This window comes from Eriocheir sinensis, chromosome 64 (assembly GCF_024679095.1).
Source record: "Eriocheir sinensis breed Jianghai 21 chromosome 64, ASM2467909v1, whole genome shotgun sequence".
Lineage (NCBI taxonomy): Eukaryota > Metazoa > Arthropoda > Malacostraca > Decapoda > Varunidae > Eriocheir > Eriocheir sinensis.
In genome coordinates this window covers 5,262,910-5,290,835 of record NC_066572.1, presented here as the reverse complement: position 1 = coordinate 5,290,835, position 27,926 = coordinate 5,262,910, and the positions used below count along the sequence as shown (strand labels likewise).

The 27,926-nt window shown below is 42.9% G+C and overlaps 1 protein-coding gene across 4 annotated transcripts in view; it reads left to right on the top strand.

Annotated features, from left to right (window-relative positions):
* Nucleotides 1-27,926, top strand: part of LOC126987329 (uncharacterized) — a 45,093-nt gene that overhangs the window by 8,228 nt on the left and 8,939 nt on the right. For 3 of the 4 annotated variants that reach the window (XM_050844245.1, XM_050844242.1, XM_050844243.1), the window contains exons 3-6: nucleotides 2,516-2,587; nucleotides 15,017-15,158; nucleotides 17,750-17,912; nucleotides 25,753-25,835. In XM_050844245.1, the coding sequence (XP_050700202.1) occupies nucleotides 2,539-2,587; nucleotides 15,017-15,158; nucleotides 17,750-17,912; nucleotides 25,753-25,835 (437 nt within the window). In that variant the 5' untranslated portion in view covers nucleotides 2,516-2,538. The remainder of the gene's footprint in view (nucleotides 1-2,515; nucleotides 2,588-15,016; nucleotides 15,159-17,749; nucleotides 17,913-25,752; nucleotides 25,836-27,926) is intronic. The other variant, XM_050844244.1, reaches the window with a different exon arrangement.

The following is a 27,926-nucleotide window of genomic DNA, read 5'->3' as shown; positions in this document are numbered from 1 at the left end:
TGAAGGCATACTTCCGAGGTAAGGTAGATGTTGACAGGCAGAGGCGAAAGAGTTTGACCAGGCAGGGTGACAGCACGGAGGCACAGTTTAAGGACAATAGGAGGCACTCCATCAGGTCCATAAGCCTTCTGAGGATTGAGGCCAGAGAGGGGCATAAAACATCATTTTGAAGAATCTTTATAACAGGCATAAAGGAGTCAGAGGGGGATGGAGGAGGAATATGCCCAGAATCGTCCAGAGTGGAGTTTTAGAAAAGTTTGAGAGAAGAGTTCAGCCTTAGAGATAGATGAGACCAGGACTGAGGAGTGGAGGAAAGATGAAGAAGTGAAGTTGGAGGAGATGTTTTTGGCTAGATGCCAGAAGTCACAAGCAAGGTTTTGACATTTTCTATTAATGAAAGAATTTTTGGTTAGTCGGAGAATAGATTTGGCACGATTTCGGGCAGAAATGTAAAGTTCATAATTAGCATTAGTTTGAAGGCTCTGGTATCTTTTGTGAGCTCTCTCTCTATCATTGACAGCACGAGAACAAGCGTGATTAAACTAAGGCTTTTAGCGTGAGGAGTAGAGAAAGAACGAGAATGTATGCCTCCATTCCAGAGACAATCACCTCTGTGATGCGCTGAGCACACAGAGCACACACAGGGTCTCTATCCTGGAAGCAATAATCATTCTCAGGTCGTCCCACCGAGCTGAAGCAAAATGCCAGAAGCATCGCCTTCGGTGGGTCCAGAGCGATAGGACAGGATGCAGAAATAAGATTGTGATCGGAGGAGAGAACAGTTTGACAGAATAAGCAGAAGGGTTTGAGGTAAGGAAGAGGTCTAGAATGTTGGGCCGATCTGGTGCTGGACCAACTGCTCTAGGTCGTTGAGGATAGCAAAGTTGAACATTGAAATCTCCTAGGAGATTTCAGGATATTGAGATTTTGGAAAATTTAACGTGCCTTGTTAGTGTACATAGAACAGAACGACATTGTGCGCAAAAAAGTCTTTCCAGTGATATCCATGGGCGCTCAGCACGAGTATATGGTGTTATCGATACCAGTGTAGGGGGACAGATATACGGTTCTCAAGTCGCTTGTGCTCCCTGTCTTACTCTATGGCTGTGAGAGAGCGACAATAAATAGAGACTTGAACAGGCGAATTGATGCCCTAATAACAAGTACCTATGCAGAACCATGAAATGACTTTGTGTCAAACCGGAGATTACTTAGGGAGGCTGGATCAAGGCCTATTACTTCCATAATTTGTGAACGCCAACTCCGGTTATACGGGCAGGTGACACGCTGCCTGGAAATCGACCCTGCTCTCCGGGTTGTTTTTATAAGAGAAAATCCTAAATAGAGGAGGTCAATGGGGCACCCACAAAGCTTGAGCAAGTTGATAAATCCTACCATGAGGTACTTGGCATGAGAAGGGTGACTGTGTGGATGCTTGCTCGAGGGAACTTCCGGAAGGGCGTCCTAGGGGTGGAGGCGGGGGACGAGGCGATGCCCACCCGGCGCATGACTCCCTTTGATTGGTGATTCGTGAAACAATCTCACTATTTTCAGACCAATCTGATAATGAACACAAAAGTATGCTGATACAAAACCTGTCCAATCTTTCATTGGTATCTTTGCCTAACCGTCAGTATGGAGATGCGAAACTTGTCATCCTTTACACGTCTTATGGCCAAAGTTCTTTACAGTGTTCTTTTGACCATCACAATCATGGTATTTTACACTTGTTACTACGGTGTCCATCCGTTACAGTGGCGTTGTGAGAGGCATATTACTATCTCCTAACACTATTCATAAGCCTCAGCCCCGATAATGACTGAGAACTTTGTTTAGTTTGGAGAGCTTGTTCTTGATTCGGCTGTCGACCACCGTCACCTCAAAGTTCAATAAAATTTGATGGCATTTTCCAGCAGCTTCAGCAACAGAATAACGTCAGGAATTGTCCTCATGAGGTAGTTCAATGTCTATTTGATATTGCAGATAAACGCAGCGCAGGCCGCTTGGAATTCCGTTCGGAGTGTTCCCAAATCTATTTGTTTGATGAATTTTATTTTGTTTTTATCACTTTCATTTTCCTCTTCTTCAGCTCACCTAGCTGTTCATCCTCCCTTTCGGGCTGGCCGATAAATGAATAGTTGGGGAAACCTGGGGAGGGTAAACTGTTGTAACTCGGATGTCACAGTGGACCTGTGTCCCGGGGTGGTGGGTTCTTACCCATCACAGGCTCCAGAGCCAATGCGACGGAGATGAGCACCGAGGCCATGCGCAGCTATAGCGAATACCTCAGCTTTACCTTTTCTTCTTTTTCTTCTTTTTCTAGAAAGGTGTACACGAATTTTTAAGCACCTCTCAGTGGTGCAGTAGTTAGCGTGACTAGCTACGAATCCATGAGCCCGCGTTTGAACTCCGACCCGGGCAGTCGGCACACTCATTGAAAGGCGGCGTATGAATTGGTTTCCTTTTGTTAATTTCCAATGTGGTCCTTTTAGCAATCTTTTTCTCTCCCTTCCAGGATGTAGCGAGTGTGTGAACGGAATGCTTCCCTTGCTACTGCTGCTGGCCACTGCCCTCACGCCGTCCGGAGGTATGTTGTGGTAATGGAAATGGATGTTGTACCGGCTGTGTGTGTGTGTGTGTGTGTGTGTGTGTGTGTGTGTGTGTGTGTGTGTGTGTGTGTGTGTGTGTGTGTGCAATTCACCACGGCCTGATAACGAGTTGGACTTGCTTTCGCCAGCAGGTACCCTCACAACGTGAGCAAGTGCTCATTATTATTATTTTTTTCACAGCTAAGGAATCAGCTCAAGGGCAACAAAAAAAAAGGTAAAAAAAAGCCCGCTTATCGCTGTTCCCACAAAGACAAAAGTGAAAAGTGGCCAAAAGAGAGGTCAATTTCGGGTGGAGAGGTGTCTTGATACACTCCTCCTGAAAGAGTTCAAGTCATAGGCAGGAGGAAATATAGACGAATGAAGGCTGTTCCAGAGTTTACCAGTGTAAGGGATGAAAGAGTGAAGATGCTGGTTAACTCTTGCACAAGGGGTTTGGACAGTATAGGGATGAGCATGAGTAGAAAGTCGTGTGCAGCGGGGCCGCGGGAGGGGGGTAGGCATGCAGTTAGCAAGTTCAGAAGAGCAGTAAGCGTGAAAATATCGATAGAAGATAGAAAGAGAGGCAACATGGCGGCGGAATTTAAGAGGTAGAAGACTATCAGTATGAGGAAGGGAAATGATGAGACGAAGAGCCTTAGACTCCACTCTGTCCAAGAGAGCAGTGTGTGTGGAGCCCTGACACACATAAGATGCATACTCCATACGTGGGCGGACAAGGCCCCTGTAAATGGATAGCAACTGTGCGGGGGTGAAGAACTGGATTCGATAGTCGATCACCCATCCTCCCTTGCTCAAGGGGAGACAGTAACCACTCCTAGTCAACGGAAAGAATCCGGCCTGAGCGGAGCTCGAACCGTCGCCTGTTTGGCCGTGAAGCCTTGCAGCGCGGCGCTCTACCGATTGAGCTACCGGAACGGTGTGTGTCTGTATGTGTGTGTGTGTGTGTGTGTGTGTGTGTGTGTGTGTGTGTGTGTGTGTGTGTGTGTGTGTGTGTGTTTGCAATTCACGGTCTGATCACGCTCTGAACTCGCGATCGCCATCATAGTCTTCTCAAATTATCTTAAGAGCTCTGGCAAAGAATTTTTGGGAAGAGCTGGATCTTCACAGCCACGCATACCCGGGAGGCGGGGCACCACACCCGATTGACACCCGGCACCCATCCCTGCTGGGTGGACACGGGACACGGATCAAAGGTGACTGCCCAGCCGTCTCTACCCCGCTTGGGAATCGAACCCGAGACTTTTCAGTTGTGAGGCGAGCGTGTTAAGCTCTGCACTACAGAAGTGTGTGTGTGTGTGTGTGTGTGTGTGTGTGTGTGTGTGTGTGTTGGTTGTGACCTTCGGTGGAGGTCGAACGTGTCCGCTCGCCAGGATGTCGAACACAACAGGTGAAGCCAGACTGTGAACTTCTGTCACACTCACCCACAGGCGACGTCGCGGCCAAGCCTACTTCCGAATTAAAGAGAATGTACCTGAATCAGCTCCAACATGTGACATAAGGAGATTTAACTGAAAATGTTTTAACGTCACCGGAGCAGGACGTTGGACAACTTGGCACCCTCACAAAAAGCCTCCACGAGCTGGTAAACCAAGTGGCTGAGTTAAAGGTCATAGACACATCACCACCAACAAAATGTTCACTGACCTCCAAGCACAAGTTGACAGACAGGCACAAGTCGTTACAAAACAACGTTTCCTCGAAATCAGAAAAAATGATACTAGGAGTACTTGATGAACACGAGTGTCTCGATGGGAGGACGTCAACTGGAGAAAAGCTAGAAAATCAACAATTGGTGTGCAAGAAGAGATCGTGTCCCATCGAAGGCTGGGAAAAGCAGACAGAGGCGACAACAGGAGGCGATCCAGACTGGTTACCATGAGAGCTAGGAACATTTCGGGGAATGCAAACGTTCTGAAAACTGCAAACGAAGCATACAAGAAAATCTTCATTAAAAGATACCCATCAGAACTGAGTGGAAGAGACTGCGAGATAGAAAAGCAGCTAAGGAGGAGCGACCGCAGAACGTTGAGTGTTTGATTCCACTAGACGCAAGGGAAAGAAAACTACACCGTGATGATAGTGTTATTGACTCCTGGAACCTGCAGTATGTTTAGAAAGAGCACAGCATAAACAAGCATTAAGATTAGTACTGTGGAACGTGAATGGCATTAAAGCTAAACGAGAAAACTTGTCCAGATTTTACTACTGGGGTATGATTTGATGTGTTTAAATGAAACAAGAATCACATTAGAAGTTAATTTTCTCGGATACATCTGTTATAGAGGTGCAGTCCTGTCGGTCCCCTTTTCCTTTCCAGATAGGGACAACCAACCCCCTTTTTCAGTCCAGAGGAATGGCACCGGAGTGCCACACGGCAGATAGCACCGCATGCAACTCACGGATCGTGGCTTCACTCCCAGCTTTCAACAACTCGATGCTTATATTACAGATCCCAGCTGCCTTTCCACCCTTCAACTTCCTCACAGCCTCTCTCACTTCCGCAAGAGAGGGTGGAGTTTCGTCTATTGGTGGATCAGCAGCCGCCTTCAGCAACCCAGCCAGAGGGAGCTGTCCGCTTGGGGGCTGTGCCATGTACAACTGCCCAAAGTACTCTGCCCAACGAGTCTTGTACCCATCCACATCTGATACTATCTTCCCATCAGCCGTTCGGATAGTGCTCATCTGAAAAGTAGATTTGGAGCGGAGCTTCAGAGCTCGAAAGGCAGGTCTAAAGTCGTTTGCATTTAGACAACCCTCGACATCCTCAGCGAGATCTCTGCCCTACCTTTCCACATCCCTTCGCAGAAGGGTTCTAATCCTCCGTGACAGAGTCCTGTATCGCTCCGAGTCCCCAGCCAGCCTGGCAGCATGACTCTCCTCTATCTTCTCCAGTGTCTTCCTTAAAGCAACGCCACTCCTAGACCTGGGGCGCACTCCAATGCATTACTCTGCAGCTTTGAGAGTTTCACGTTTAAAGGTATTCCACAACTCTCCAGGGTCCTCCAAAGTACCAAGCACTTCAAACCGATTTGAGACTGCCATTGCATATTCCTGAACCCACGCTTGATTTCTCAGTTTCTCAATATGGCACCCTGGGGGGTTGCATCTTGAGAATTTTTTTGACCTGATGCGTATCCTCATTTTTACAACAACAAGTCTGTGGTCGGTATTAAAAAACTTAGCACTCCGGAAAAGCCCACAGTTCTGGAGGATCCTCCAACAAGTACTAACGAGGATGTGATCGATCTCCTTAACCACACCGCCACCATTGCTACACCAAGTCCAGCGGCGGCCTGTGTCGATCTCAAGAAGGCTTTTGACTCAGTGCATCGTTTGGCACGCTAGGAAAACACTGTGGGATATTATGCGGATCCGTGGGATTTCTGCAAGGATAATTGACCTGGTGTGTGTGTGTGTGTGTGTGTGTGTGTGTGTGTGTGTGTGAGAGAGAGAGAGAGAGAGAGAGAGAGAGAGGAGTAGGCTGTCAATAGTTTACGTAGGTAGCGAGATAACTACTGTTATTGTTGTCTTTATATTGTACAGCACTTGAAAAAATTTCTCTCTCTCTCTCTCTCTCTCTCTCTCTCTCAAAGATGGGGGAACCAAGTACTTTCTGCAAAGTTTTTTTTTTTTTTTTTTTTTTTTTTACAGCAAAGGAGACAGTTCAAGGGCACACAAAAAGCAAACATCAACAAAAAAAGCCCGCCATTCACTGCTCCCAAAAAGAATCCAAAGAGGTGGCCGAAAGATAGGTCAGTTTCGGGAGGAGAGGTGTCCTGATACCCTCCTCTTGAAAGAGTTTAAGTCGTAGGCAGGAGGAAATACAGATGAAGGAAGAGTGTTCCAGAGTTTACCAGCGTAATGGATAGCAACTGCGGTTTTGATTATAATTGCTTCTGTGCTGACACCCTGCCTGGTCAAACTCTTTCGTCTCTGCCTATCAACATCTATCTTTCCTTCCTGCTGGAAGTATGCCTTTGTACAGCCTGTACCTAAGAAGGGTGACCGTTCCAATCGCTCAAACTACCGCCCTATAGCTTTACTTTCCTCTCTATCTAAAGCTTTTGAATCAATCCTTAACCGGAAGATTCAAAAGCACCTTTCCACTTCTAACCTTCTATCTGATCGTCAGTATGGGTTCCGCAAGGGGCGTTCTACTGGCGATCTTCTTGCTCTCTTAACTGACTCTTGGTCATCCTCTCTTAGCCGTTTCGGTGAAACTTTCTCTGTTGCGCTAGACATATCGAAAGCCTTCGATAGAGTCTGGCACCAGTCTTTGCTTTCTAAACTGCCCTCTTTCGGATTCTATCCCCCTCTCTGTACCTTTATCTCCAGTTTCCTTTCCGGCCGTTCTATCTCTGCGGTGGTAGACGGTCACTGCTCATCCCCTAAATCTATCAACAGTGGCGTTCCACAGGGCTCTGTCCTATCACCCACTCTCTTCCTGCTATTCATCACTGATCTTCTTTCCATAACAAACTGTCCTGTCCACTCATACGCCGACGACTCCACTCTGCATTATTCAACTTCTTTCAATAGAAGACCCTCTCAACAGGAAGTACACGACTCCAGACTGGAGGCTGCAGAACGCTTAATCTCAGACCTTGCTATCATTTCCGATTGGGGCAGAAGGAACCTTGTGTCCTTCAATGCCTCAAAAACTCAATTTCTCCACCTATCAACTCGACACAATCTTCCAAACACCTATTCCCTATTCTTCGACAACAATCAGCTATTACTATCTTCAACACTAAACATCCTCGGTCTATCCTTACCTCAAAATCTCAACTGGAAACTTCACATCTTCTCTCTCGCTAAATCAGCTTCCTCGAGGTTGGGCGTTCTGTATCGTCTCCGCCAGTTCTTCTCCCCCTCGCAGTTGCTATCCATATACAGGGGCCTTGTCCGCCCTCGTATGGAGTATGCATCTCACGTGTGGGGGGGGCTCCACTCACACAGCTCTTCTAGACAGAGTGGAGTCTAAGGCTCTTCGTCTCATCAGCTCTCCTCTTCCTACTGATAGTCTTCTACCTCTTAAATTCCGTCGCGATGTTGCCTCTCTTTCTATCGTCTATCGATATTTCCACGCTGACTGCTCTTCTGAACTTGCTAACTGCATGCCTCTCCACCTCCCACGGCCCCGCTGCACACGACTTTCTACTTATGCTCATCCCTATACTGTCCAAACCCCTTATACAAAAGTTAACCAGCATCTTCACTCTTTCATCCCTCACGCTGGTAAACTCTGGAACAATCTTCCTTCATCTGTATTTCCTCCTGCCTACGACTTGAACTCTTTCAAGGGTAGGGTATCAGGACACCTCTCCTCCCGAAATTGACCTCTCTTTCGGTCACCGCTTTTGATTCTTTTTTAGGAGCAGCGAGTAGCGGGCTTTTTTTTTTATTATTATTGTTTCCTTTTATTTTTTGTGCCCTTGAGCTGTCCCCTTTGTTGTAAAAAAAAAAAAAAGGCAAAATCATAGCCTAGTATCCCTAAATGCAAAATAATAGCCTAGTATTTATATGAATGCAAAATAATAGCCTAGTATTCCTATTCAAAATAAGAGTGTAGTATTGCTAAATGCACCCAATTAAACATAGTCCACGCCACCCGTGTCGATCTTTGGCCTGAGGACATTGTTGTGGATAATTTCTTAACAGATTCTGTTGTGGATAGTTTTTTAACAGCTCCGGAAGACAAGTACCCGTAGCTTTAGTTGCCATTTAAAAAAAATATATTTGATTTTATCATGGCGTCTTTTTCTTTTAAACTTGTGGACTTGCAAATACTTATTCTTTGAGGAAAAAAATAATGACTCAATTAGGAGTTCAACGTTCTTATGTCATGGTCTTATAATTTTACAAGAAACTTTTATAATTAATGAGAAACTCAGTAATTTAGATTTTGTGAATGAAAATTATGAGTGTGTTGGAAATGAAGTCACATTCTTTGGAAAGGCCCTGGCCAGTACAGTGCCGAGGGCCGGCCTGCAGGTGGGCTAGCTTTCCTACGGAAGAAAGACTTACCATTGAAGATAAATAATGTAATTTTAGGAAAGAGCTTTATTGTTTACAGTTTTAGTTTCTTGGTTTTAAATTTTAATGTTGTCTTTATCAGTTTGTATCTAAAGTGACATATGGGAAATTGCACCTTTAAATAATTAGCTGGAACCTTTGTCGAAATTGGATTATTTTCGTGATACATTGCATTATGATTGTATATTTTCAAATAGGTGATTTTTATGTGGACCCATTTTTTGGTAGAGCTTATCAGAGCTTGTCTGGCTTTATGAGGAGAAATTAATTAACTTTAAAGTGGATAAATTATGACAGTTCTTACACCTACATCGGTTAAGGTAACTCTGTTTAAATGGCTTGATAATGTTTGGCATTAAGGTAAAAAAAAAAAAAATGCATACTGCAGAGCGATTTGGGATCGGATCATTTTCCGCTGGATGCAAAACTTAATTTTACAGAAAGTCTGGATGTTACCACGCCTCTTGTGTCCTCCATTGATAAAGATCAGCGGGGACAATCTTGAGGATCACGAAATAGATGAGATTGCTAATACTGTTGATGCCATCCACATGCCTTCTTACTGCCCATTTGCGAGTGTCATAGGACCTGTCAGGTTGCCTTGGCCTAGAATATCTTTAGATGATTGATATCGTGAGTCTTAGGGAAATCATATGAATACCATTCAGAGACCCAGCCAGAAACATAAGAGGAGGTGAATTAAGAATAAATTTAATGTTATCCTCACAAAGGAACACAAAGGAAGAACAAACAACAGTAGACCTGCTGGTCCTTACGAGGCTGTTTGTGACAAGCTACACTAACTATCTAATCAAAGGTGGGAGATGAAGGACAGCACTGGTGGAATCAGTGTGTTAAGGATACACGCAAAGTTGCTAGGGAAAAATATCTTACTGGGTTAAATATAACAGGTTACGAGGTACAAGCTTGTACATTCATGAGAATGAACATGAGAAATTTGAAGAGTGAAGATAAAAGATTAAATATTTTTGGAATGACGTTGAGGAAAAGAGAGGTTTCAGGAACTTATCTATTGTCACTGACGGTCACAATGGTGGCATAATATTAACGAGAATTTTATGATAATTTTTGCTTAATCAGCTTCTTTAAGCCTGGTGCAGGGGAGGATATTTGTAAAGAAACCAGAGGACTCCGGCCTCAAGAGGAAAATATGTTAACAAACATCCAGTGTAACGGTTAGAAAACTTACTTGTCGCCTTAATGCAGGTCAGCGGCATGACAAAATGCACTTGTTATTTTTAAAGAATGTTTTTAAGTATTTATTATGTAACCTTGCCCTTTTTAATGACACGGGCTCTATTCGCTGTTACCTCCTGGAAATTCATCAGTGGGTACTGTTGCCCCTGTTTTGAAAGATATCAAAACGAATGGTATTGAGTCTTCCAATTTATTTACTACTTTCAACTATTTTTATACTACTACTACTACTACTACTACTACTACTACTACTACTACTACTGTTACTACTACTACTACTACTACTACTACTGTTACTACTACTACTACTACTACTACTACTACTGCTACTACTAAAATCACTTTTACTACAGTCACTACTAATGCTACTATAGTCGGTTTCATTTCATCTGTCCATCATCTAAGCGGGATTTTTAATGGATGTGACACCTGCACATTTCTAGTTAGTGAATACGGGACAATACACTGTTATGATTGATATTCAAGCTATTTTTTCAATAATATATTTGAATGTTAATGTATACAAAAAAAAAAAAAAAAAAACTCAGTCCTTAAAAATCCAAAACGTACCAATTTGCATCGATAATTACACTACAAGCACACGAACAGACAAGGTTGTATCAAGAAGAATAGTCAGATCATACTACTCGAAGTCTATGTATAGCCTTTCAAGTTCTTATAATTCATCTCATTTCATGTAGATCAAAAAAGACATCTGGCTCTGCAAGTGTAAATAAAAGGTATTTCAATAATTTATTGCATGTAAATTACGGTTAATATTCGATATAACGTAAAATACTATTGAATGTGATGATAGGCTATTTCGCATATTATTCACGATATTTACATGCAATAAATTATCAAAATTCCTTATGTATTGGCACTTGCAGAGTCAGCTGTCATTTTATGTACCTGAAAGGAGATGAATTATAGATATTTGATGGCACAGAGTTACATACTAGAGCGCGTGTCCCCCATCTCCCTGCATCGTACTGAGTGATGCTCGCTAGGGGTGGGCAGGTACCGGTGCCAGTACCGGTACTCTCGGTACCAGCTAAACGGTACGGTACCGGTACCAGATTGCTCGGATTTATTTATTGGATTTATTGATAATTCTTCATATCCGATTCTTTTTTTTTTTTTTTTTAAGGTTGCTAATAAATAGTGTTATTGTTATGAGACTATGATCGAGTACATCCATAATAACTATACATGCTATTTTTTTTTTAATCGAGAAAATAATCACTTCATTCAGAGAGAGAGTACAACAGAAGAAACATCCTAATTGAGGGCAGAAGTAAATGAGAGGAAAAAGACCACTGTGTGTGTGTGTGTGTGTGTGACACACACACACACACACACACACACACACACACACACACACACACAGTGGACTTTTTTATCTCATTTATTTCTGCCCTCAATAATTTATTATTAGGATGTGTTTTCTCTCTCTCTCTCTTTTTCGATAAAATAATGGAAACGGGAGCTGTGATGGAAACGGAAAGCAAGACAAAATGGTGGGAACTTGGGGAGACGGTCAGCGAGGCCGTGACTCAGCAGCGAGCACAACATTCAAGCGTCTCTACAGGGCCCATACCGCATGGCGACGGGCGAGCGCCGAGCGTCACTAAGATCCAAACGGTACCAGCACTAGCGGCAATGCTCACTGCCGAGTGATCATGAGGCTTCCCAGCACTGGGTACCGGTACTGGGTGCCGGCTGAATAGATTCTTCTCGGCACCGGGTGCCGGCTGAATCGATTGTTCTCGGCACCCGGTACCGGTACCTGGTGCCGAGAAGAATCTATTCAGCCGGCACCCGGTACCGGTACCCAGTGCCGGGAAGCCTCATGATCACTCGGGTGCCGGGAAGCCTCATGATCACTCGGCACTGAGCATTGCCGCTAGTGCTGGTACCGTTTGGATCTTAGTGACGCTCGGCGCTCGCCCGTCGCCATGCGGTATGGGCCCTGAAGAGACGCTTGAATGTTGTGCTCGCTGCTGAGTCACGGCCTCGCTGACCGTCTCCCCAAGTTCCCACCATTTTGTCTTGCTTTTCGTTTCCATCACAGCTCCCATTTCCTTTGTTTTATTATTTGATTTATTTATTGGAGTTACTGGATAATTTTTCATGTCCGATTCTTTTTCTTTTTTCGGTTGCTAACATATATTGTTATTGTTATTAGACTATGATCGAGTACATCCATAATAACTATACATGCTATTTTTTTATCGAAAAAATAAATATTCACTTCATTCAGAGAGAGAGAGAGAGAGAGAGAGAGAGAGAGAGAGAGAGAGAGAGAGTTTTCTTTACAGGAAATTTATTTGGGAATTTCATCAGAAGTCATAAGATAAAAAAAAATACTCCTTTGGGTACCGGTATCGGTACCGGTACTAACGGTATCTAAGTTTTCGGTATCAGTACTACCGGTACTCAAATTAACGGTACTTGCCCATCCCTAATGCTCGCAGCCTGCCGTTGCGGCTGTGGGTGTGTCCAGTTCATCCAAAACTGATGACTTCAGTCACTTCACACACTTCACTCCCACCCAGAAATAAAATATCCTGACACGAAGAAAACTAGTGTGCGACTCATCTCAATTTTCAGCACAACCTACTGGCTGTTGTGAATCACGGCACTCTGTAATGAAGTTTGTGAAATCGAAGCATCGTGCAGTCCTTGCAAACCAACACCTGACGGAGCTAATTCGTACAGCTCTGACAACATATCAGCCAGATTTAAACGACTTACAGCCAAGATGGAGGCACGCAAGACCACTACTAGCAGTTAATAGCGTCTTCAATAGCCTGATATTTGTAGCATTGTATTTTTGTCAAGAATATATGATTAAAATTAGATTAATTATAAATATCTCAAATTTTCTTGGTTTATTTATTTTTTCTTCATATTTGTGTCTTTGTGATTACGGAAACTAATACAAATTAACAGTTTAAAAACTGCATGCAACATGCATGACTAAATATTATTGCAGTTATATGCATTTCTTAAAATATATATAATATTTTTGTAACAAATTGTGTTATAACATTAAAAACGTATGTGTAAATTTTATTCTATCCTGCAGCTCTCAAACATCTGATCTTTATCATTTGTGATTCTTACATTAAGCAAGTTTGGCTCCCCTGATCTATAGCTTTTCAACACGGAGTTACATTAAGCAAATTTGGCTCCCCTGATCTATAGCTTTTCAACACGGAGTTACATTAAGCAAGTTTGGCTCCCCTGATCTATAGCTTTTCAACACGGAGTTACATTAAGCAAGTTTGGCTCCCCTGATCTTTAGCTTTTCAACACGGAGTTACATTAAGCAAGTTTGGCTCCCCTGATCTTTAGCTTTTCAACACGGAGTTACATTAAGCAAGTTTGGCTCCCCTGATCTTTAGCTTTTCAACACGGAGTTACATTAAGCAAGTTTGGCTCCCCTGATCTTTAGCTTTTCAACACGGAGTTACATTAAGCAAGTTTGGCTCCCCTGATCTTTAGCTTTTCAACACGGAGTTACATTAAGCAAGTTTGGCTCCCCTGATCTTTAGCTTTTCAACACGGAGTTACATTAAGCAAGTTTGGCTCCCCTGATCTATAGCCTTTAACACAGAGTTACCTTAAGCAAATTTGGCTCCCCTGATCTATAGCTTTTCAACACTGAGTTACATTAAACAAGTTTGGCTCCCCTGATCTATAACTTTTAACACAGAGTTACCTTAAGCAAGTTTGGCTCCCCTGATCTATAGCTTTTCAACACGGAGTTACCTTAAGCAAGTTTGGCTCCCCTGATCTATAGCTTTTCAACACAGAGTTACATACCAAACCGCGCTGAGGCCCTGCAAGTGTCGCCTCTGGACTTGGCCGGCGGCAGTTGCTTTGCTCAGTTCATCCAAAACCGACGACTTCACACACCTCACTCTCACCCCGTTTCCTGAAACCGCCATTCATTATTATGAAAAACTAAGACCACCATAATCTTCCTGGGACAATTTTGCATCACACTAGCATAAATTTGTAACAATAATTTGAAAACAAACATACGAAAATCAAAGTCCATTCAACTCCTTAGTACTCAACTATTTTTCGTCGCATTGGACAATATGTAACACTGCCATCGGGGTTCAATAAAGGAGGAACAGGGTACTCAATACCAAAGAGTGAGCATTTAAGGGGTGACCGCCATCTATGGGGTTGAGTAGCACCAGAAAGAACCTCCCTCAAATGAGAATTATATGCAGGTTGAGCCTCCCTGTGCACATCATTCGCAGTGTTACGCATATTCACACAATCCTCCCAACAAAGACGAGGTCGATTAACAGACCAGAGACTATTGGCAGTATTCTTGTCTCGGTAAGCTAGATGACATAGGACCGAGATCGAAGTGTTTTAATAGGCACAAATCTACTTTTTTACGTCCTGGCCTATAGCGCCGGTGTGCTTTCTTGGTTGGGCCTGGTGATCGGCCCAAGCCCGTCATAGCGCAGGCAAGTATTTATAGTGGCGCCATCTATTTTTGGCTTATGCTACCCATCGTAGCTCCATCTTCCTTTCCCTTGGACAGTTCCTCTAGAATCCGGGTTGATGGGTGGTCTTCAGGATAGCATGTGGGTAGTCTTCGGCCACTCGGCAGTGAGTGAAAAATTACGGGTGATAGCGGCGGATTCGAACCCGCATCATCCAGAAAGTGACGCACGCGGGACATGCACGCTAACCAATAAGCCACCGCCTCCCCTACTACTACTACTACTACTACTACTACTATTTCTACTACTACTACTACTATTACTATTACTACAACTACTACATAAATGATACCTCCACCCATGTTTATTTTCCCGACACACAATCATGGAGGGCTCCATAGTTTGGAGGTCATTAGCCCCAACTCTGATCGCTAATGACTGTGGCATCCAACCATATCGCTAATACTACAACTACTACTACTACTACTACTACTACTACTACTACTACTACTACTACTACTACTATTACTGCTACTACTACTACTACTACTACTATTACTATTATTGTCACTACAGTTGCTACTACTACAATTAATATTACTACTATTACAAGTACCACCACTACTACTATTACTACTATGACTACTACTACTACTCACTCAGCCACTTTTTTTACAGGGCTGGCGGGGGCGGGGACGACTCTGCAAGAGCAGCAACAACAACAACAACAACATCAACAGCTTCAACAACTGGATGTAAGTGAGGCCGGAAGGGCATCAGCTACCCCTTTGTGGCAACACAGTTCTGTTTTCGATGGCAGGTGAGTGAGTAAAAGTAGTACTAGTGGTTGTAGTAGTATTAGTTCTAGTAGTAATGGTACTAGTAATAGTAGTAGTTTTAATAGTAGTGGTAGTAGTAGTAGTAGTTTTAATAGTGGTAGTTGTAGTAGTATTAGTAATAATAGTAATATTGGTGGTAATATTAGCAATAGTAATAGTAGTAGTAGTGATAATCTCTGTAATATAAATTTGCTATGTAATATGCACTCCAGCGGCTGTGTCAGTATTGGACCAAATCGTACACTCTTTGACAGAGGCATGAAACTTGGTTCATTGTTAGTATACACCATTTGCAACATTCTTAAGACTATAAGCCATGTAGATCTGCCCTATGTTGGCCATGGCGACCGCCTTGGAAAATGGTCATTATCTTCTACCGATATTATCATGCTGACCACTCTCTTGAACATGCTGACTGTATGCCTCCATCCCTCCAGCGGCCCCGCCGCACATGACTTCTACTCTAGCTTATCCTTATCAGCTCATCCTTTCACTGTCTAAATTCCTTATGGAAGTTATCAGCTCATCCTTTCACTGTCTAAATTCCTTATGGAAGTTATCAGCTCATCCTTACACTGTCTAAATTCCTTATGGAAGTTATCAGCTCATCCTTACACTGTCTAAATTCCTTATGGAAGTTATCAGCTCATCCTTACACTGTCTAAATTCCTTAGGGAAGTTATCAGCTCATCCTTACACTGTCTTAAGTCCTTATGGAAGTTATCAGCTCATCCTTACACTGTCTAAATTCCTTATGGAAGTTATCAGCTCATCCTTACACTGTCTAAATTCCTTATGGAAGTTACCCAGAATTTTAATTCTTTCATCCCTTTCGCTGGAAAACTCCGGAACAGCCTTCCTCCGTCTCCATTTAATCCTGCCTATGACTTGACTTCTTTCATGAGGGGAGCAGCAAGACATCGTCATCCGAAATTGACTTCTCTTTTGACCACACAATGATACAGAGAGAGAGAGAGAGAGAGAGAGAGAGAGAGAGAGAGAGAGAGAGAGAGAGAGAGAGAGAGAGAGAGAGAGAAAGGAAATGCTTTGAAATATAATAAATTTAGTGTGATAAGGTTACTGGAGCATGGCATGAAGGTATATGAAAAAGTCCTGGAGAAGAGGCTGAGAAGGATATTAAGAATCGATAAATGTCAGTTTGGCCTTTTCCCTGGGAGATTAACAACTGAAGCAATATATACTATGAGAGGGCTTCAGGAAAGGTTTATGGAGAAGAGGAGGAGATTGTATCATGTTTTTGTAGATCTAGAGAAGCCATTTGACAGAGTACCAAGGGAAATTATAAGATGGGCATTGAGAAGGCAAAGAGTACCAGAAAGATTGGTTGAATCGGTGACGGGACTATATGAAGGTACAAAATCGAAAATGAAAACAGTGGTGGGAACATCAGATGAGTTCGAAATTGGAGTGGGGTTCACCAGGGATCTGCCCTTAGCCCGCTCTTGTTTATAACAGTAATGGAGGAGGCAACAAAGGAAGCAAGAGGAGAGGCACCATGGGAGCTGCTGTCTGCAGATGACTTGGTAGTAAATGCAGAGACAGCAGAATAAGTGAAAGAAAAGTTTAATAAATGGAAGGAAGGAATGGAGGAGAGAGGTCTGAAAATTAATATGGAAAAAACAAAGTACATGGTGACTGGAAAAGAAGCAAGAGAAAAGCTTAAATCAGGAAAATATCCATGTGGATGCTGTGGGAAGGGTGTGGGTGTAAATTCAGTCTTGTGCACATGTTGCAGGCAGTGGTGCCACCATTGATGCTCAGGCCTCAGAATTGTAAGAGGAGTGCAGAATTTTACATGCCCAGCTTGTGTACGGAGACAGCAAGGACAAGAAACTGAGAGGGACGAACTAGAGGTGAATGGAGGAAAACTGGATGAGGTAGAACATTTCTGTTATTTGAGAGATTTTCTGGACTGTGAGGCGGGAGTGGAGAGGACAGACCAACTATGTTTATTGTAGAAGAGGGTGACACCTGAATGTTATCGAAGAATAGGGGATAAATAAATGTTCGATGATAGCTACTTCAGCGGCCGTGGTGGTGGCAGCGTGGTTCAAGTGGAGGGAGGTGGCTAGCCTACTCGTGATGTTGTATAGAGCAGAAACATGGGCTCTAACTAGAAAATTGATGGAGGTATTGAGAGCAAGTGATATGTCCAGTGTAGATGTAGGTGATAGATGTGGAGTAGAGGACCTGGAAACAATGCTCAGAAGGGAAAGACTCCGATGGTTTGGACATGTATAGAAAACAGGGGAGGATACAGTGCTGGGAGTTTTAGAGATTGGATATATATATATATATATATATATATATATATATATATATATATATATATATATATATATATATATATATATATATATATATATATATATATATATATATATATATATATATATATATATATATATATATATATATATATATATATATTCCCTTTGATCTACCTACTTTACTGTAAAACAAAGTCTACCTCAGTTTAATCATGTGCCCCATCGTGTGTACAGCCACACCTCCACTCATGCATCTAGTCTTCCTCAATTTAATCTTGCAGCTCTCGTTTGTACAGCCACAAGCACGTCCGCCACAAGAAGGGAGAGGGACACGCCGCTACCCCGTACTTCCACGAGCCCCACCAAAACGCCTCCACAGTGACGGCCCAGCTCGGCGCCACGGCTTACCTCACCTGCCGGGTTAGCAGACTCGACGACAAGACGGTAAGACCAAGACCATTCTTAACCTAAGGCCCATATTCCCAAACACTTCATGGCTCAGGGTCGTACTCTTAACCATTTCGGCACCCAATCTCATATATGACAAGGCTTTCGTAGGAGTTTGAGCCTCTCCATTGGTAGTTTTAGGACCCTGTTGGTGGTTTGACCCTTCTGCACGCAGTAGAACCCGATTGATCTTCTTTTTGGCCTTTGAAAAATGTGGAAGGCGGAAGCGTCTGAGAATACCGACCTTACACACCCACATTTGATAAGTCGTATAAGTTGTGGGTGTTTCCATGGGTAGTTATAAGACCTTGGTGATTGCTTGACGAGGCTTTGCACTGCGAATGTAATAAAAAACAAAAAACACTTACGTAATTACGAGAACCCCACCAATCTCTTTTGTTGCCTTTGGGAATATTTATTGTGAGAATCAAAAGCGTCTGAGAATATGGGACTAACTGTACACAGAGGCCAAGTCCGTTCATGCACAGGGAGGCGTGGTAACGGATGAGATGTGAGGTTTTCAGTTAAGATTTTGAGTAGAGGATAGACCAACTATGTTTATTGTAGAAGAGGGTGACACCTGAATGTTATCGAAGAATAGGGGATAAATAAATGCTCGATGATAGCTACTTCAGCGGCCGTCCTTGCCCATAAAGCTAGATACGGCAGCGCTGTGGCTCCGAGCGGCCCCGCCTTACCTGACTCCATAGCTGAGTCTGACTATAGCTTACGAAACCCGTAGGCTTTTTGGGGCCTGTTGGTCGGCCCCAACACGTTATGGCGCAAGCAATTGATTTATTGTGGCGCCATCTTGCTCGGCCCATGCTGCCCCTCAGAGCTCATCTTTGATCCTCTTTGAAGAGCTGATGTAGAATTGGGTTGAAAGGTGGTATTCAGGACGTAGGCCACTCGGCGATAACTGAAAATTGTCAGCTTATAACGGCGGGCGGAACTTAACCCAGGTCGTCCAGAATACGCCTCCGCATGTTGCCCGCTCAGCCAGCGCCTCCCCAAACATCAGTACCACTATGATGCCGCCAGCTGTTTTAGGTATTCACAAATTATGAGATGTCCGGGATTTTGAAGTTTTTGTAGTTCCGCGCTAGAGCTTCCGACTCTCGTCTTGAGGGTCCAGGTTCGACTTTTGGGTTGAACATTAGGGAAAATATTTATTATCACAAAAATATCCATTTCTCAAGTGGTTCGAGAAGTGAAAAATCCTCCACAACACGTAATGAATCACTGTCTTTCCCACGTCAATCTGAAAACTTTTATCTCTGCCAGTTTATTTTGCTTCTGTCCTTCATGTAGATTGTCCATGTCCCTGTCCTTCATATACTGAAGTTGGAATCCTAATACTTCCAGACATAACTTTCTTTGCCGTGTATGTGCACCACTGAGTAATGTTTATGACGCTAATTTTGATCTCTGCGTATTCCACTACTCCATCGGTAATATCATGTTACCTCGGAGAAGCAACATTTCATTAATATTTCACTTTTACGGTTACAATTGAATTTCCCCGCATTACATTCGTCATGTCTTCCTTTTCATCAGAGTGCTTTAAATTTTGGTGATGGTGTGTGTGTGTATGTTTGTTTGTTTGTGTGTGTGTGTGGTGGTGTGCCGAGATCTGGTCGAGGTAGGACGTGTCCGCCCCGCTCCTGCTCGCTTCCCAGTCAGCGCCTTCGGCTGTCTCCCTTCCACCACCCACTTACGGCTATTAAGAAAATCATGGCACTGAACTATTCCTCAGCCGAGGTTGTCTGGGGACTGTCAGTAACGGAGATCAACAAATTGACTAATGCCCAGTTAAAGTTGGCGTTAGCGTCGGTCCTGGCTGATGCCAAGAAGGACGGACCAACAAGTAATGAAGATTTATTGAAAGAACTCCAAGGCATAAAGAAAGAACTAGCTGATATAAAGGAAGTGAAGAAAGAAGTCAAAGTTCTGTCGGATAGACTAAGTGACGCTTTCTAGATTATCCATCAACAACAGCTCTTCCTGGAGACTCGATAACACGGCTCGGCAGTGTAACCTTGTTATAACCGGTCTTTCTGAAGAAGAGGATGGCACTGGCCGAAATGACTTTGAAAAAGTCAAGAGTGTCCTCGCGGCTACTGGGTGCTCTGCTGAAATTGATCCAGTAACTTTTGAAATGAAGGGTCTAGGGCAGTGGTTCTCAAACTTTCTGACATTGTTACCCCTGACAGCGCAGAGGTAAGAAGTTACCTAGCCCCAGCCCATTCCTGTTTACATTTATTTTATTTATATGAAAGAAGGAAAGGAAAAAATATTATTTATAACTCATTTATTTTTTTATTGCATTTTTTTATTTAAAAAATAGTATTTAATACAGAATAAGAAATTTAATTTCATTTTGATAAAAAAAAAAAATTTTACTTTTTTTTTTTAAATTTATAGCTGAAACCTTTTTTTGGTGATTTCAACTGAGAAAATAAAAACATTATTGTTGTGTTTATAATGGGACATGGATTGTTTTTCCAATGCAAGGGTCTGTAGAGAGGAGTGCATCACATATCAGCATCTGTGTTGTGTCTTTCAGCTGGTTCCTAGCTTTTGGTTTTAAAAAAACTAAAAGCTGACCTACCTCACACAGCAAGTAAAAGGTGGAAGGGGATGAGCACATTTAGGCTCTCTGTGAGAGAATGGGATATTCTCCTTCCTGTTTTTGCTTCAGAAAACTCTTTCTTCATTTTTTGATAATCTACTTCCAGGGTAAATTCTCTCTTTGCTTAGAAAAGAAATTGCTATGTGTTTAGTTACCCAAGCTCTCTTGCTCGCTTATCAAGGTCTGGGAAAGTACTACTGGATTGTTTCAGTCATAACACGAAGGTGCTCTCAGTACTGGTTAGTAGTGTTGTTAGTTCTGAAAAAGCTGTGTCTGTCACCGAGACAACACGACACGACGCCTGAATTTTTCTTTTTTTTATTCTTTGTAACAAACATTTAAAACATTTACATCATTTCCTGATGATATTTCCCTGAAGTTTTTATACAGGGGTTTATTAAAGGGGTTACAGGTGGAAAAATTAAAAAAAAGGAAAAATTGTCGAAATTTCTTACAATTTCTTACATATTTCTTTCGCAATGCTTTAGATTCCACAGAATACGATATTTTATGAAGGTTTTAAAGGGGAAAAATTTATTCAAGGGCAAAATTGGGTATGCAGTTTTGTTAAAAAAACTGCACTTTTGTATTAAAATTGTTAAACTTTAATTTATCTATACTCATTACATTTTTATTATTTCTAAAATATTTTACTTTTCAGAAACGGTTTTTTCCTCCCCATCATTACCCTACCCCCCTTTGGAGAACCAGGGAAACCTGACAATCGCCAGAGGAGACCCTTACATGTAACAGTGAGAAGTCAACAAGACAGAAATACTATTCTACAAAGAGCAAAGGACTTGAAAGGTGTTGAAATTTATATTAAAAAGGACACTCACCCGGCGGTTCGTAAGGAAAATGACCGACTAAGGAAACGTGAAAAGGAAGTAAAAGATAAAGCAGAAAATGTCGGTAGTGTTACATCCTACGACTGAAAAAGGCGGGTGTTGACCAGGGATGATGTAATAATCGATCGTTTTATGCCGAATTTTTTTTTGGTAATCCGGTATCTACGGTCGAATGCCTAAATCTGTGTGCTTGGAACATTTGTGGATTAAAAGACAAGCTAAGTGATCCAGATGCACTGAAGTTTATTCTTAATTTTGATAGTGTGGCTATTGGAAACTAAAAAGTATTTTAACCTTAGTGTTCCTGGTTTCTCTGTGTATTGTAATGTGTCGAAGGCTGGATATTGAAGAGGTCGAGTTGTGATGTTGATTACAAATAGATTGAGTAGATTTGTGGAAAATGTTATTACGGATAATGAAGGACAAATATGGGTAGTATTGTCTTTCCTTAATAGCTTGAAACTTGGAGGTGTTTATATCCCACCTGAGGATTCTCCGTATTTCCAGGCAGTTGATATGGGGGCCTTTGCAGCTCACACGAGGCACACCGGTCACGTGGTTGCCTTAGGTGATTTTAATGCAAGGGTGGGAACCCCGTGTCTTACAGACAAAGAGGGTAACACACTGGTGTACCGAGGTGTCATGAATAACACTATAAACAGTCACGGTAGGTCACTGGTAAACCTGTGTTATAACAACGGATTGGGGATTGTTAATCACCTAGTTCACCGCGCAAAAGAGTTCGGTGGTAATCTGACATTTAAGAGGAGAAACGAGTGGCTTTCCGAGTTAGATATTTGTGTATCGAAACAAGAGTCTTTGAACTTGATTAGAGACCTAAGTGTGCGCCAAGATGTAATCGGGTCTGACCATGCACCCATTTGTATATCTTTAGAATTACAAGGAGTGAACTCAATGTCAACCAGTTGGTGCAAAGGTCAACAATGCTGGGCCAGCCCTACCATAAATCGTGCCAAGTAAGTCAGTTATCCCGGTGTATCAAGTATAAAGATATCGACCAAGTTCGATTCACCGAGACATTACAAAATATAGCACCTCCTTCAGTTTTAGAATATACGCATGTCTCATCAGAAAATACACCTGTCTCTTTAACGAGTGAGGATAACGAGTGTGTTTGGTGTATTAGACAGAAAATTGGAGGAGGCGTGTGGTGGTGTAATGGAAAAAGCGAAACAGTGTGTTGTGAACAACGGTGAACCAAGTGGGGTGGGATGTGAACCAGGCAAGGTGGGAACGGCTATTACAGGCAAACGATTCGAAACTTATTTGGAAATCGGTGAATTGGAAAGGTGGTTTAGATGAAAGTAATGAACCACAGCCAAGTGAGAGTCAGTTCAAGACACACCTCGAAGCGTTACTGAATCCTTGTGACCAAAATGCTGAGGAGGAAATAGATGTATCTGAGTCACCACATGTGCCTGTTTTATATGACCCTTTTACTAATGATGAGTTACAGTTCGTTATAAAGAGTATGAACAAAAATAAGAGTTATAGTGGTTTGTGTCCTGGAGTTATTGGTATGTTACCTTCAGAGTGGATTTCTTTCTTCTTGACAATATTTAATGTAGTTTTCCTTTACGCTTGGTACCCTGTTTCATGGTGTTATAATAGATTCTTTGTCTTATTTAAGTTTGGTCTCCGGTCGGTTTGTGACAATTATCGGGGAATTAGTATTATGGACTCAATGCCAGAATTTATTATATGCTTATATTAAATAGAATAAAGTTATGTTATTATTTGGATCAGTGTCAGGCTGGAGCCCAGAAAGGGCGCAGTTGCTTAGAACATGTATTTGCCTTAAGGATGTTGTGTGATTTTGCAAAGAAAGGAAAAAACTGTATGTATTATTTATAGATTTAAGTAAAGCGTATGACCGGGTACCAAGGAATAAGCTACTTGAGGTTCTTCAGTCATATGGGTGAGGTAAAACAATGTTGGCAGCTATAAAAGCGATGAACGAATGTACCAAGAGTGTTTTTAAGGTTGCAGTGATTGCTTCGTCTGTGGGTGTCCGTCAAGGGGCACCAACTAGTTGTCTTCTGTTTATCATTTACATCGATCGAATGGTTCAGATGATCAAGGGTGCGGTGGAAGAGGATGTTTTTTTTAGGAATAGTTCATGTATTACTTTTAATGGATGATACGGTTGTTCTCGCTACGTCTAGAGAAAAGTGTCTGGAGAAATTGTTTGTTGTGTTGGATTATTGTCACGACTATGAAATGGAGATAAATGTGAAAAAGTCCAAATTTTTTGTTGTAATTGGTGTAGAACGTGATAAAACCCCATTGACAATTGGGTCACATGTTATACTTTACAGCTCTATATACTTGTATCTGGGAGCGTGGGTTACCGACATGGTTAATGTAATGGATGTAGTACCACTACACGAGGTGAAAAATCAAGCCACAGTTAACAAATTTGCTGTTTTTTGTGCATCCAATAGTAACATGCCATTTAAGTATAAAAAAAATGGTGTTTGACGCTGCTGTTTGTTCGTCATTATTGTACAGTGCTGAGTCGTGGTTTTCTAACAATCTCAAACCCATTGAAGAGCAATATAACCAGCTTGATAAATGTTTACTAGGGGTGAGACGAAATACGAGTATTGCTCTCTGCATGGTAGAAGCAGGAATACCACCCTTAAGGGACGTTATTGCCAAAGGACGGTATGATTTCTTAAAGTCGAAATCTGAAGTAGTTGACCTCCACCAGCCATTTCATTACGTGTATGTATTATGTGGCGTAAAGGATACTCCTGCCTTTAGATTTATTACAGGTTGTCTACATTATAACTGGAATGATAACCCTCTAAGCAGAATGTCGAATGATATTAGACATAAATGTACTAATGCCACCAAATTGTCAACTTATGTGAATGAGCTTAACCCGTCCCTTTAGTGTTTGAGTGATTATTTTAATGGATAAAATGGTGGTGGATAGACAGACAACCATGAAATTTACAAACTGAGAATGGACAAACTTTTATAATTTGATGTACCTTGTTTATGTATTTTAATATTTTTGTAAGTTTGTCAATAAACTAACTAGATAACTGTGTGTGTGTGTGTGTGTGTGTGTGTGTGTGTGTGTGTGTGTGTGTGTGTAAATTGTAGTAGGCATGTGAAAGAGGCACAATGTTAAAACTTGCCGTACAGTTGTGCGGGTGGCCGTCCATCACCATGGCAACCAGAGACACGGAGCACTGCTATTCTCCCCAGTTTCCGTAGATATCGCAATGCGGTACTCTAAACACTTCAGAGACTCCCACAAGCACTTTGCTATTTTCCATTACATATACATCCTGGATTGATACCTGTAATATTGTCCTGTGGTGTAAATACATTCTTCATTTGAATGGGAACCACAAGGAGGAAAATACTTCATCAGGAGAGCTAAAAGAAACATACCTTGAGACAAGAAGTACCAAAGCTGGTACGTTCTTGCCCAAATTGACAAAAATGGTGTGAACTACTGTAACCGAAGGATGGGACATTAAATAAAGGGAGGAGGGCGACATGGCTAGCAGATGCGTTTGCAGGGGAAGCGGTGGTTGGGTGGATAGCGTGACGGCGCCGCTTCCAGGACGACGCGGGTTCGCGCCCCGCCTGGTGCCACAAGCTGGGGTTTTGGCACCTCCGAGTGGCCTAAGACTACCGGCATGCTATCCAGAAGACCACCTATCAACCCAGACTCTAGATTCTATAATTATAGATGAGCTGCAAGAGGCAACATGAGCGAATGCAAAATGGTGCTACTATAAACACTTTCCTGCGCCACAACGGGGTGGGGCCGACCAACAGGACCTACGAAGAAAGTCAACCGGCACCTTAGGCAAAACGTAAAAAAAAACAAAAAACAAATAAAAAAAAATACCGGGCGCTGTCGCTTCAAAAATCATTCTCGGTCGGTTGGCGTGGATTTCTGACCCTCGTACTTTGTCCGTTTTATCCGAAATCCGTTATAAGCGGGTCCGTTATATCGAGGGTTTACTGTATTTCCTTTAGAATATTAGTAAACTTTTCTTTATATAAATAGTAATGAAGAAGCCATACATACTATCACTACACACATGATTGCTAACTTTCGCCTAAACATTGATGTCTTGGGTGCCAGCGCTTACAACTGCCATCACAAGTCACACCCGCGATCACGTGTGCCGTTAGGCAGCGGCACAGTTTCAGGTTACAGATTCCCCATAGGAGCGAGCGTGTCCCCTCTTTACACTCATTGCTACTACTACTACTACTACTACTACTGTTACTACCACCACCACCAACAATAATAATAATAATAATAATAATAATAATAATAATAATAATGATAACAATGTTTCAGGTTTCGTGGGTGAGGAGAGAAAATGGGAGAGACGAGATTAAACTGCTCACCTGGGGACTTCACACCTACAGCAATGATGACAGGTGAGAGAGAGAGAGAGAGAGAGAGAGAGAGAGAGAGAGAGAGAGAGAGAGAGAGAGAGAGAGAGAGAGGGCTCAGATCACACAGCCTCAATGGTCAAGACTTAGTGGTCTATCCCTAAACTTAAGTTTATTGATAACAAACGCCACCGAGACGTTGCATTTCCCTTCGTGAATGAAAAGGTGGAGGGGGTGGCGGTTGTTACTTGTTTTATCAATAGATCGTGTTACTTAGGAACACTGAGTCTGGAGGTTATTCTATTTCCGTACAGTAGTGATGATGAAAATTATAATGGTGCAATCTTAATTCATTTGTTTACACGTGTGTCATTGTTTGTCGTTCCGTAGTGTAGTGGTTGGCACACTCGGCTCAACCGAGAGATTCCGGATTGATTCCTGGACGGAGTAGAGGGGAATGGGCCGTGTCTCTTACACTCCACTGTTCATAGGTACCGGATGTGAGCTGGGCGTTGTGTGCACCTCCATGGGTGATGGTCTGGCACTGTCAAAGGCGAGGAACCCAGGAGTACTGGGTGTTAGCAGGGGGTTGTGTCCACCTCCCCGGGTTAATGGTCTGACACTGCCAAAGGCGAAAAACCTAGGAGTAAAATCTCAAGGTGCTCACACCTGGGACGAGCTTGCTCACACACACACACACACACACACACACACACACACACACACACACACACACACACACACACACACACACACACACACTCCGGTAGCTCAATCGGCTAGAGCGCCGCGCTGCAAGGCTTCACGGCCAAACAGGCTCAGGCCGGATTCTTTCCGTTGACTAGGTGTGGTTATTGTCCCCCCTTGAGCAAGGGGGATGGGGGGTGTGGTGTGTGAGGTCCTGGCAGTACCCAGAGATAGACGATAATGAGCATGCACTTGCTCGTGTCGGGAGGGTACCTGCTGGCGAAAGCGAGTCCAACTCATGATCAGGCCGTGGTGAATTACACACACACACACACACACACACACACACACACACACACACACACGTTAAAAGACTTAACGTCTGAGAGGCGTGCCACTTGCCCATATTGCCGGACTTGACGTTCACGGACTGAGCTGGTAACAGGCCTCGATTCAGCTTCACGACCAAGTCGCTGGTTTGACACGCAATAATCCCAGCGATACCCCGTGACCCTGCGAAGGCACTTAGTACCAAAGGCATCGACACGTCTCTCCAAGTCATTATTCAATGTCCACATCTCACAGACATACAGGAGACAAGGAACACAAGAGACATAAAGATTGTAAACTTTGTCCTCCAGCAGAGATATCGTCAGCGCCATATACTTTGTGACATAAATATCCTCGCCACATGCATGAACAAACTGAACTGTGTTGTCCATCAAGCCTCCAAACGACTGGACCTTGGTTTTGGCGAGGGAGACCTTCAGTTCCAATGGCTTCGACTCCTCATGCAGCACATCAAGAACCATCACCATGACCTTCAGCGATTCCGCGAAGTACAACATCATCAACAAACACAATATCTGTGACCTTGATACTGCCGACAGATTATCTGCAATGACTTTGATCAACAACTTTGCCGAATATACCCAGTCCATGATAATGATGAAAAGTGGTGGAGCAAGGACAAACTCCTGCCTCATTCGAGGTAGAAGCTGGAAACGCATCCCCCGCACGTCCCAGCATTCTCAATAACAGAGTAAAGGCTAGTCATCAGGTCAATAATCCTAGCAGGAATCTCACAGATCCACAAGTTGTCCTAGAATGCCTCACGGTGCAGAGAGTCGAATGCCTTCTTGAGATCGACATAGGTTGCGAGCAACCCCTGTCGAAACACGTCGATGTTCCACGATGACGCGAAGTGCTATTGTTACCTTACCGTTCGTGAACCCAGATTGCTCAGGTCTCTGAAACTTCAGCAGATGAGGTCGAATTTGCATCGGCAGCAGATGAGCGAACACCTTGCCCGGCACACTGAACAGTGTAATACAACGATAATTGTTGCAGACCGGTCGGTTCCCTTTCCCTTTCCGGATAGGGTCAACCGACCCCCTTTTTCAGTCAGGCAAAATGGCACCGAACTGCCACACGGCAGACAGCACCGCA